At 38.6% G+C, this 12,899-nt stretch overlaps 1 protein-coding gene across 4 annotated transcripts in view; it reads left to right on the forward strand.

The window, feature by feature from the left end:
- lyst (lysosomal trafficking regulator) overlaps positions 1–12,899 on the forward strand; it is a 121,495-nt gene that overhangs the window by 87,878 nt on the left and 20,718 nt on the right. For all 4 annotated transcript variants that reach the window (XM_051647799.1, XM_051647800.1, XM_051647801.1 and 1 more), the window contains 12 exons: positions 3,750–3,926; positions 4,036–4,112; positions 4,196–4,384; positions 5,145–5,290; positions 5,372–5,465; positions 5,608–5,669; positions 5,766–5,821; positions 6,030–6,182; positions 7,207–7,451; positions 7,582–7,648; positions 7,783–7,939; positions 12,568–12,708. In XM_051647799.1, coding sequence (XP_051503759.1) covers positions 3,750–3,926; positions 4,036–4,112; positions 4,196–4,384; positions 5,145–5,290; positions 5,372–5,465; positions 5,608–5,669; positions 5,766–5,821; positions 6,030–6,182; positions 7,207–7,451; positions 7,582–7,648; positions 7,783–7,939; positions 12,568–12,708 — 1,564 coding nt within the window. The remainder of the gene's footprint in view (positions 1–3,749; positions 3,927–4,035; positions 4,113–4,195; positions 4,385–5,144; positions 5,291–5,371; positions 5,466–5,607; positions 5,670–5,765; positions 5,822–6,029; positions 6,183–7,206; positions 7,452–7,581; positions 7,649–7,782; positions 7,940–12,567; positions 12,709–12,899) is intronic.

Raw genomic sequence — 12,899 nt, forward strand, 5'->3', positions numbered from 1 at the left:
TACTTGCTGAGCTACTCAGGCCCCAGACAAATATGTTCTTTAAATTTCCTCAATATTTCTTTGTCATAGTTAGTCATTTTAGTTCATATTACTCTAACTGAAATGGCGTATAGTTTTAAAACACGTTAGTTGACAATTAACGTGTCACTATAACAGACCAAACATGCTTTCAAGATGCTTTACTTGTTAAACAGAAACACAAACAGATGGACATTTGAACATAATTCATTTTTTAGATATTCTACATACCATAAAAGCAATCAACTTGATTAAATGTCAGTAACTGTAGTCTGATTACAAACATTTTAAATGTAATTCTTTACACTACCTTTAGCAGTTAGATAAGTAATTACTTTGTAATCAGATTACACCCAACACGAGTAATTTCATTGACTAGATTAAAACTGTATTGCAAGATTGACATGCTGATCATTTTGTTGACAGAAATGTCACTTTTTTTTAGCATGGACACTAGAGTTGGTGTCGATAGTGACATTTTGCTTGTGTTATTTGCTGACAGTGATCAGAGACGTGTACCCAGTCAAAGAGCTGTTTTTGATCCGAGAGAACTGGGAGGAAGTTAATGACATTTCACTGGACTTGTTTTTTATGTGTGTTCAGCAGCTGGCAGAACTCTCTTCTGACATACAATAAATAACCCACTGAAACATCCTCATAATGCTCGACAGCCTCTGCTGTTTCCATAGCAGCAGTGTCATCCACGGCTGTTTTTCTCCATTATAGACTGGCACAGTGCTCTGTCACTGAAAAGGAAATCAAATGAAGGCGTATAAGCTCGATCATCTTTTGGAAATATCTGTTCTGAGAATACATAAACAGCAACTGGAAATAGAATAGTAGTATCCTGCATTCTGATTGACAGGGACCCTACAAAGTGTTCACTGGTTCCTGCACACTGAGTAGGGGATACATGTAGATGTCCAAATGCGTTCATTTGGACAGCTTGTGACATCATCAAACTCGAGCAACACTTGAGTTGCGCATATTAGGGGTTTCGAGTATAATAACGTCAAATGCTCATGTAAATAAATTTATGGGTGTTTCACAGGAGATTTATGTCATTTCTGTCATGAAAATTCCTACCACAGTGTCATTTCCAGCACATCTCAAATTCTGTATTGTGTTTAATAGAATTCAGTGCTGGAAATGATGCTGATGGAAATGACTTTTTTAATGTTTTTGTCTTGCTAAAGCTAATTTCATAGCTAACATTTTATGTATCGTAAATACACACAAATAAATAATATTTTCACACTTTTTACGTAATTTGGCAAGATAACACAGGGTTCCCACGCATCCTGGAAAACCTGGAATTTTGTAATGAAATTTTCCAGTCATGGAAAAGTCACGGAAAATGAAGAAATGTCCTAAAAGTCCTGGAAAATATTTTAGTACATTAAAACTGTTTGACTGTGTCACTAACATGATTTGTGTTACATGTACAAAAACATGGTAATGATCGGGATTTGGGATAGGTGTCAAAAACACAAATTCGTATTGCTTTGTCACTGCTGGTTGCTGCATGTTGTAAAGTGAACTTCAACGGTTGATTGTCATGTACAAAGTCCTGTCATTCTCTGTACGTCTGCTGTCATCTCTGCTTTGCTCTGACGAAATAGTTTTGATAAGTATTGATAAAGTGCAAAATATTATATTTTCATTCAAACATTGCTGTTGTGTTAACAACAAAAACATTTGAGTTGTAAACTTTAGACAATGATGACGGTCGAAATGCTGATTTAAAAAAAATCAAACCCTGAGGTGGTAGCATGGTGAGAGAGCCTTTACACATATGAATTAGTTTTCAATAATTCAAGCATCGCAAGTCCGCGATGTGGAAAACATGGACGGAATCACTGAATCCAGACATAAAAATAGCATTAGCTATAAAGTATGTCATGAAATTTGACATCATTGGGATGAAAATGAATGTTTAAATGCATAATTAATCAAATTAAAATCGCTATATGTCCTGGTGTGATTATTAAAGAGAATTAATTAAATAAAGAATCTGCATGTGCTGCGTGCTTCAAAACACTGACAACATGAGTCATGAGCATCACGTGCGCTGTGTGTGTGTGTGTGGTAGATGCAGGGCTGTACAGTGCGACAGTTTTGCTTGCATTTGAGATTTAAAAAATTATAATGTGCAAATAGTACTTTTAACCCACGTGCGACAAGTTTTAGCTCTTGGAAAATCCACAAATGACGCACATTAACAGCGTTGCAACAAAGAACATGTCAAATAAGTCTGATGTCTACTTTGCTATTGCGAAACGTCAAAAGCTCGAACTTCAGCAAATGGCTGTGGACGTGTTTTCAGGGACGTGTTGATATTTCCCTTTGATTTTTCTTTGTCTTATATTTCATGCTCTTCACTGACACTTGGTTAACAATTACACTAACTTTTGACAACTTTATTAAGGGCAAAATTGTATGGTGTGGTGGAAATGATGCCACAACTGTGGGACAGTCACAATTTTGGAAAAATATATAGAAATAATTTTACACAATAAATATTGAAATGGTTTGGGTTATTTTCACTCTTTGTTTAGATTTATCAGTTTTAAATATGTAATAATTTGGGGGGGGGCTGGGTAGCTCAGTGGTAAAATACGCTGGCTACCACCCCTGGAGTTCGCTAGTTCGAATCCCAGAGTGTGCTGATTGACTCCAGCCAGGTCTCCTAAGCAACCAAATTGGCCCGGTTGCTAGGGAGGATAGAGTCACATGGGGTGACCTCCTCGTGGTCGCTATAATGTGGTTCGTTCTCGGTGGGGTGCGTGGTGAGTTGAGCGTGGTTGCCGCGGTGGGTGGCATGAAGTCTCCACACGCACTATGTCTCCGTGGCAACGCGCTCAGCAAGCCACGTGATAAGATGCGTGGGTTGACTGTCTCAGACGCGGAGGCAACTGGGATTCGTCCTCCGCCACCCGGATTGAGGCGAATCACTATGCAACCATGAGGACTTAGAGCGCATTGGGAATTGGGCAATCCAAATTAGGAGAAAAATGGGAAAAATCCAAAAAAAAAATATGTAATAATTTGTATTTTTATAATGGATTTTCAAAGGTTAATAGTGAAAGTCTGGTTCTGGGACAAGGCTAAAACAGTCAAATCTAGCCTATACATAAAAGGCGTTTAAAAAGTACCAAAAATAAATGATGAAGACCTGGTAAAAATGTCCAAGTCATTTTTTAATGTGACCTTGATATAACAACAACAAAAAATCAAAAATCTGTTGAAATCTTCCTGAAGTTGTAGAAACGCCCTTATATAAAATTGTATTATTATATATTCAAATATAAATAGTCATACTCAAAATACATGACTGTCGTGAAATTTATTATGAAAATAAAACTGATTTGGTTGACCTACAATATGAATATGTTTGAACTATTATGTAACTTGTGATCATGATAATTGCACTGTATACATCACAAATCTCATCCACTTTATACTCCCACACAACTTCCGTGAAACCACTGCTGAACTTGTTTTCACCATATCTATTAACGTTTACTCATTTCGTGTAATGCTGAAGTGGTACAGTAATTAATGACTGAATCATTTCCTGTCCACTTCCTGTGAAGTGATGCATCAATGCATAACTGTTCTGACTGAGCATATATTTTTCTTATAGCTTGGAATCGCTCTAAAAGCTGTCAATAATTCACTGTATAAAACCATTATTCCTCTAATGGTCCCTGTGTGTTTTGTGCTTTTAGCATGGACCCAAGCTGGCTCTGTATCTGTACGAGCTGTTACATGACCACAAAGACAATTTGAGTAAAGAAGAGCAAGCGGCTGCCAACACTTTCATGACTGCGCTGAAGCTCTGCGGTCACCGTTGCATCCCGCCCAGTGCTCCGGCCAAACCAGACCTCCTGAAAGCCATCAGAGAGGTGCGTCTTTACAGAAGAGGAAATGTTAGCATGACACATTTCCTTTAAACGGTGTGTTGTCTGTTTTGATATTACTCAACTGAAGCTGTATTACTCTTATTTCTTGAAGGAGCAACTGAAATATGAGTCAGAGGCAAGAACCAGCAAAGGAGCTTGGGAAAAGAAGCTGGCAAACACTCAGAAGAGGTAAGTGACTTTTATAATAAAACATACAAACATGTGCACACACTTCCTGTCCTTGTGTTGAACCGCTCTGTTCTGTCTCTCAGTCTGTTACAGAGGCTGGACGGGAAGTCGAAAGACATCTCGAAGATTGCTGCAGATGTCACACAAAACGTGTCTCTCAGGCAGGGCATGGAGAGGAAGAAGGTCATGCAGCACATTAGAGGACTTTATAAGACAGACCTGAGCGCCAGTCGACACTGGCAAGAGCTCGTACAACAGCTCACCCACGACCGGTCAGTCTCACTCACAATAACACTGTCTACAGGTCATAAATGCACACTAACACACTTATAGTAAACTAAAAGATAAAGCTTATATCATTCACTCACCCTCATGTTGTTCCAAACATATATGACTTTCTTTTTTTCTGTGCAAAACAAAAAGATGATCTGAAGAATGCTGATGCAGCTTTTTTTTCCATACAATGATGGTTCACAGTGACCATGTCTGTCAAGCTATAAAGAGGACAAAACACCTTTAAAGTAGTTTATACAACATGTGCAATATATTCAGACTTTTATTTGAAGAACAGACTGAAATTTAAGTCTTTTATTAGCTGAAAATCTTCCCAAATCTTCCCATTCACGCTGGCATATATTCAAATATTGTGTCTTTAGACACATAATGCCAGGTTGGACGTCATTGATTCCGTTGGATCTCGCACGTGTCATTAGTGAACGCAGCATGCTAGTTTGAGTATGTGGAATGGAGAATGAGATTTAAGCATTAACCACGGCATTTGGGTTTGGAACAACTTTGGAACTAGGGTGAGGAAGAATTGTCATTTTCGGTTGAACTACAATACTTAACCATACTTTAGTTGCACTGGTGGACAGGTTTTTCAATCGCTTATGTGAGAAAACGGGTATTTTATTGCTGATAATAATAATTAATGAATCCAATTTAATAATAGCAAATGAGATGTACAAACTGCTCAAATGATATTAACGATTAATTCACACAATATTTCATCCAAATTTTTGTGTTTGTTAGGGCGGTGTGGTACGATCAGTCCTCTTACCCAACATCCTGGCAGTTGGATCCCACTGAGGGGCCGAACCGTGAGCGGAGACGTCTGCAGCGCTGCTACCTGACCATCCCCAACAAATACCTGCTCAAAGACAGGCGTAAACTTGACGGTGAGCTTTTTTTTTTTGTAAATGTAGTTTGCCTTTGCAGGGCAGTAGACAGCATCATGTATGTGTTTCTGCTCATTACAGACACCATCAAAGCTCCACTGGCCTTCCTGTTTGAAGACAAGACTCACTCCTCTTCCTCCATAGTGAAGGACAAAGCAACTAGTGAGCCAATCAGGTAATCACACACACAAAACACACCTTACAAAACACAGCTTGTCAGTTTTCAGTCACATTGAGGCTTTGTCCTTTGAGTCCTCATAGCAGAGAATATCGAAGAATGCAAAGAGCCAAAAATGATTTTTTTCCTCACTATTTAGGTTCACTAGGAGGTGTGTAAGTGTGGCACCCTCTAGAGAGACGGCGGGGGAACTGTTGCTGGGTGAGACTTCCTCAGCCTGTCTGTCTGAACCGTTCATGACATGGATCTCTGTCTGGAGTGACCTTTGACATGCTCTTATGTGTTATGTGTGTTTAGGGAAGTCTGGCATGTATTTTGTAGAGGAGAATGTAGCTGAGACGCATGATAACCAGGTAGGTTCTGCTTCTAAACATTAGAGCTTGGTGTTATGACTGTAGTAGACCAGCTTAGATATAGCTATACTGTTTATATTGTGGTAGATATACAGTAGTTGCACGGCTATCGGAGAACTGGACTGCTTAATTATGCTATAATATAAGAGTTTGGTGATGCCGCTCATAGCAGTCTACATTTGAGGCTTATAGTGTGTTGTTTCATCAGAGTCCTCATGGAGAGACAGAGCCGGCCTCCTTCTCCTGGACGTATGAGGAGATAAAGGAAGTTCACAAGCGCTGGTGGCAGCTGAGAGACAATGCGATGGAGATCTTCCTCTCCAATGGCAGGACACTGCTGCTTGCGTTTGATACCACCAAGGTAACAGCATCCAGTGCTGGGTAGTAACGGAATACATGTAATCTGGATTATTTAATCGGATTAAAAAAATAAATTATTTGGAACTAGATCAAATTTAATTTTAAAATACTTGTAATAAGATTACAGTTACTGTTTTGGATTACATGATTACATATTAATCAGCCAAAGGCTGTTAATTGTTCATAATTTAGTGATCCCTCTATGTCTTCATTTTTTATTTTATTTTTTTTTTACATTTTAAAAAGTTTTCTTTCTTATTTGGGTTGGGGTGGAATTGCACCCAAAACCCGATACAAGCCACCAGCCATAATCACACTGAAGATAGAGCAGTTACCCACACATAAATGCAGAAACGATTTAATTATTATGGTAAAGTTACCCTAGATTAAGGTTCGCAAATTGCTTTTGTACTCTGCTTCAAAAGTGTGCAAAAATTAACTTTTGTTGTACAAAGCCCCTTTTTTTTCTGAAATTGTTTTGCATGACCTAGCAAAAAGTTTTGCGTTCCCTCGCAATAAATTTCCCATAGTTTTAATAATAGACACCTGCAGTTAAATTGCGAGGGAATGCAAACTATTGGGATGAAACGCAAAACATATTGCGAGGGATCGCAAGCTATTACGAGGGAACACACAACTTATTGTGAGGGAACACAAACTATTGTGAGGGAAAGCGAAACATATTTCGAGGGATCACAAGCTATTGCGAGGGAATGCAAACTATTGTGAGGGAAAGCAAAACATATTTCGAGGGATCACAAGCTATTGCGAGGGAATACAAAATGTATTATGAGGGAACACACAACTTATTGTGAGGGAACGCAAACTATTGCGAGGGAATGCTTTTAAGACTAAATTACTGTTATTAAAAAAAATGTAGGATCAAATTTAGCATCGTTACGGAACTGGAATAGTTTCGAACTATTCCCATCCCCAATTTTGTTGCTCTCCCAATATGGGATATTGGGCATATAGTGGCATTAATTGTTGCATGAATTGTTGCATGATGTCACTTCCTTTCACAGTTCCGTGATGACGTCTACCACAACATCCTGACCTCAGAGCTGCCCAACCTGCTGGAGTACGGTAACATCACCGCTCTGACACACCTGTGGAGCTCAGGACAGATAACTAACTTCGAGTACCTCACACACTTGAACAAGCACGCGGGCCGCTCCTTTAATGATCTCATGCAGTACCCCGTGTTCCCCTTCATCCTGCGAGACTACACCAGTGAGACACTGGACCTGCAAGAAACCTCCATTTACAGGCCAGAACACTACCATTTTGATCATGATTACTGTGTTTATATAGAAATATTAAAGGAAGATATGAAGCAAATGTTTATGGATGAATGTGATGCTCAGCCTTTGCTCATGTTTGTGTTTATGATGTAACAGGAACCTCAGCAAACCCATTGCTGTTCAGTCTAAAGAGAAGGAAGACCGTTATGTGGACAATTATAGGGTACTGCTGCGCTGCAGGCTCTAATTCCTGTTTATACCAGCGCCTATTAACCACACTGTGACTCTGATCCAAAACCTACCCAATATTGTACCCAATAAATGTGTGAGTATATCTAACATTGATCTGCTCCACAGTATCTGGAGGAGGAGTATAAGAAGGGTAAGAGTGAGGACGACCCCATGCCCCCCGTGCAGCCTTATCATTACGGCTCTCACTACTCTAACAGTGGCACTGTGCTGCACTTCCTGGTCAGGCTGCCTCCATTCACCAAGATGTTCCTGGCTTATCAAGGTCAGTTTTGACTTCAAATAGGCAATCAGCATAAAGTCTGGTCCACTTTGCAGTGTTTTCTGGCCAAAAATCACCCACTTAGACAGAAAGAGATTGTCTTAATTTGTAAAACAACCGAATACAGCTTTTTATTTATTTATTTATTTTTATTTTTACAAACTCGTATTATTTAGGCATGTAAATTAGGGCTGTGCTTCAGCTGTTTGATGATATTCAATCATATACAGGTGCATCTCAATAAATTAGAATGTCGTGGAAAAGTTCATTTATTTCAGTAATTCAACTCAAATTGTGAAACTCGTGTATTAAATAAATTCAATGCACACAGACTGAAGTAGTTTAAGTCTTTGGTTCTTTTAATTGTGATGATTTTGGTTCACATTTAACAAAAACCCACCAATTCACTATCTCAACAAATTAGAATACATCATAAGACCAAAAAAAAAAAAACATTTTTAGTGAATTGTTGGCCTTCTGGAAAGTATGTTCATTTACTGTATATGTACTCAATACTTGGTAGGGGCTCCTTTTGCTTTAATTACTGCCTCAATTCGGCGTGGCATGGAGGTGATCAGTTTGTGGCACTGCTGAGGTGGTATGGAAGCCCAGGTTTCTTTGACAGTGGCCTTCAGCTCATCTGCATTTTTTGGTCTCTTGTTTCTCATTTTCCTCTTGACAATACCCCATAGATTCTCTATGGGGTTCAGGTCTGGTGAGTTTGCTGGCCAGTCAAGCACACCAACACCATGGTCATTTAACCAACTTTTGGTGCTTTTGGCAGTGTGGGCAGGTGCCAAATCCTGCTGGAAAATGAAATCAGCATCTTTAAAAAGCTGGTCAGCAGAAGGAAGCATGAAGTGCTCCAGAATTTCTTGGTAAACGGGTGCAGTGACTTTGGTTTTCAAAAAACACAATGGACCAACACCAGCAGATGACATTGCACCCCAAATCATCACAGACTGTGGAAACTTAACACTGGACTTCAAGCAACTTGGGCTATGAGCTTCTCCACCCTTCCTCCAGACTCTAGGACCTTGGTTTCCAAATGAAATACAAAACTTGCTCTCATCTGAAAAGAGGACTTTGGACCACTGGGCAACAGTCCAGTTCTTCTTCTCCTTAGCCCAGGTAAGACGCCTCTGACGTTGTCTGTGGTTCAGGAGTGGCTTAACAAGAGGAATACGACAACTGTAGCCAAATTCCTTGACATGTCTGTGTGTGGTGGCTCTTGATGCCTTGAACCCAGCCTCAGTCCATTCCTTGTGAAGTTCACCCAAATTCTTGAATCGATTTTGCTTGACAATCCTCATAAGGCTGCGGTTCTCTCGGTTGGTTGTGCATCTTTTTCTTCCACACTTTTTCCTTCCACTCAACTTTCTGTTAACATGCTTGGATACAGCACTCTGTGAACAGCCAGCTTCTTTGGCAATGAATGTTTGTGGCTTACCCTCCTTGTGAAGGGTGTCAATGATTGTCTTCTGGACAACTGTCAGATCAGCAGTCTTCCCCATGACTGTGTAGCCTAGTGAACCAAACTGAGAGACCATTCTGAAGGCTCAGGAAACCTTTGCAGGTGTTTTGAGTTGATTAGCTGATTGGCATGTCACCATATTCTAATTTGTTGAGATAGTGAATTGGTGGGTTTTTGTTAAATGTGAGCCAAAATCATCACAATTAAAAGAACCAAAGACTTAAACTACTTCAGTCTGTGTGCATTGAATTTATTTAATACACGAGTTTCACAATTTGAGTTGAATTACTGAAATAAATGAACTTTTCCACGACATTCTAATTTATTGAGATGCACCTATATATATATATATATATATATATATATGTGTGTGTGTGTGTGTGTGTGTTTGCCCTTTAATAGCTTTAGAAAGTTTTTTTTTTTTTTTTTCCAATCTGAGAATCAATGGAGGACCAAAGCTGCCTAAATTACAAAATAAGTAAATAAATATATTTGCAAAGAAATGTAAAATAGCAGATAATTTAAAAAAAAAATGCCATAAATAAATAATAAATGAATATATAAATAAATGCATTTGAAGTCAGAAGTTTACATACAGTTAGGTTAAAGTCATAAAAATTCATTTTTTAACTACACAGATTTCATATTGACAAACTATAGTTTTCGCAAGTCGTTTAGGACATCTACTTTATGCATGACACAAGTAATTTTCCCAACAATTGTTTACAGACAGATTGTTTCACTTTTAATTGACTATATCACAATTCCAGTGGGTCAGAAGTTTACATACACTAAGTTAACTGTGCCTTTAAGAAGCTTGGAAAAGTCCAGAAAATGATGTCAAGCCTTTAGGTAATTAGCCAATTAGCTTCTGATAGGCTAATTGGAGTCAATTGGAGGTGTACCTGTGGATGTATTTTAAGGTCTACCTTCAAACCCAGTGCCTCTATGCTTGACATCATGGGAAAATTAAAAGAAATCAGCCAAGACCTCAGATAGACCACATACATCTGTACAAACAATAGTACGCAAGTATAAACACCACGGGCCATCGAGCCATCATACCGCTCAGGAAGGAGACTCATTCTGTCTCCTAGAGATGAACGTAATTTGGTGCGAAAAGTGCAAATCAATCCCAGAACAACAGCAAAGGACCTTGTGAAGATGCTGGAGGAAACAGGTAGACAAGTATCTATATCCACAGTAAAACGAGCCCTATATCGACATAACCTGAAAGGCTGCTCAGCAAGGAAGAAGCCACTGCTCCAAAACCACCATAAAAAAGCCAGACTACAGTTTGCAAGTGCACATGGGGACAAAAATCTTACTTTTTGGAGAAATGTCCTCTGGTCTAATGAAACAATAATTGAACTGTTTGGCCATAATGACCATCGTTATGTTTGGAGGAAAAAGGGTGAGGCTTGCAAGCCGAAGAACACCATCCCAACCGAGAAGCATGGGGGTGGCAGCATCATGTTGTGGGGGTGCTTTGCTGCAGGAGGGACTGGTGCACTTCACAAAATAGATGGCATCATGAGGAAGGAAAATTATGTGGATATATTGAAGCAACATCTCAAGACATCAGCCAGGAAGTTAAAGCTCGGTCGCAAATGGGTCTTCCAAATGTACAGTGACCCCAAGCATACCTCCAAAGTTGTGGCAAAATGGCTTAAGGACAACAAAGTCAAGGTATTGGAGTGTCCATCACAAAGCCCTGACCTCAATCCGATAGAAAATTTGTGGGCAGAACTGAAAAAGCATGTGTGAGCAAGGAGGCCTACAATCCTGACTCAGTTACACCAGTTCTGTCTGGAGGAATGGGCCAAAATTCAGCAACTTATTGTGAGAAGCTTGTGGAAGGATACCCAAAACATGTGACCCAAGTTAAACAATTTAAAGGCAATGCTACCAAATACTAACAAAGTGTATGTAAACTTCTGACCCACTGGGAATGTGATGAAAGAGATAAAAGCTGAAATAAATCATTCTCTCAACTATTATTCTGACATTTCACATTCTTAAAATAAAGTAGGGATCCTAACTGACCTAAGACAGGGAATGTTTTCTATGATTAAATGTCAGGAATTGTGAAAAACTGAGTTTAAGTGTATTTGGCTAAAGTGTATTAATGAAAATAAATATATTTGCAAAGAAATGTATAACAGCAGATAAAAATAAATACATATTCAAATCTGACAAATGAGTGCTTATTATCTTATTTTCTTATTTATGTATTATTGCATTTATTTATTTCCACACTTATTTAATTCTAAATGTATTTATTTTCATATTTATCTCCTCATTTATACATGTATTTATTTACATGTATAAATGTAAATTATTTTTCTTTTTCCATAAGATATTGAAGGGATATGTCTTTCTGCTTCAATATGCATAACAATCAAGTTTAAAGTGCTAGCATAATAGTGATGTTCGAATGGAGCTTTGTATGCTTTTGTCCTCCATAAATAACCATCACTTCAACCAAACAGCCACTGTTGCCATGTAGATTCAAAATGTTTAATTCAAGAACTTCAACAGAAAAAATCTAGTTAGAAATATCAATACCATTTAATACCTAACAGCACTGTTAATCCCTGACTTTATTTACAATAAAGCACAGCCTCATGTAGCTTTTTGCTTAAATTTTTCGTGTTTAAATTATAATTATTTGTTTTTTTCTAAAACAAAAGCCCTAAAGTGTGACATCATATATCTTGTTGCTCTTATTTGTTATGGAGTCTGAAATAATTCTGCATGTTAAAAGTTTGGTGTGAATGCCCCCTTGAGAGAGACTGAAACAGATTTGTTTTCATTTCATATCTCTCTATGATCACAGGTGCAGCTCGTTGAGGGTTTTTCTTTTCTTAAGTATCATCCTCCACAATTAGGATTCTGCATAGCTGTTTTTTAATATTGAACAGCACCTGCGTTTCCTGCATCCACAGCGAGGTCTTCAAACATTTTAATGTGATGCTTTTAAAGGCTCATTGAAAGGGTCTTTCTGAAGTCTTGCGCTACATGCATTAGCCATAGAAAGACGATCAGGTCTTTCATCAGACCTCTTTATACGTCTTTCCTCGTTCTATTTTTAACAGTTGGTTTTTCCATATCAGATTACACAACAAACTGATGAAAGCTTCTGTGTGTCTCACAGATCAGAGCTTTGATATTCCTGACCGAACGTTCCACTCGATGAACACCACGTGGCGTCTGTCATCCTATGAGTCCATGACGGATGTTAAAGAGCTCATCCCAGAGTTCTTCTACCTGCCGGAGTTTCTAGTCAACAGAGAAGGTTGGAGCACTTTCATACCCGTTTTTGTTTACATTCTCTGCTAGCATCCATTTATTTTACTGTCTCAATCAGTGGTTTTTATTTTGGACACATACAGTACTGTATAAGGGTAAATCTCAGTAAAACTGTCAAGAACACATGTCAAGGTCATATTTCACCCCAAAAACCAAAGACAAAAACATGAAAGATGT

The sequence above is a fragment of the Myxocyprinus asiaticus genome, chromosome 21 (genome assembly GCF_019703515.2).
Source record: "Myxocyprinus asiaticus isolate MX2 ecotype Aquarium Trade chromosome 21, UBuf_Myxa_2, whole genome shotgun sequence".
Lineage (NCBI taxonomy): Eukaryota > Metazoa > Chordata > Actinopteri > Cypriniformes > Catostomidae > Myxocyprinus > Myxocyprinus asiaticus.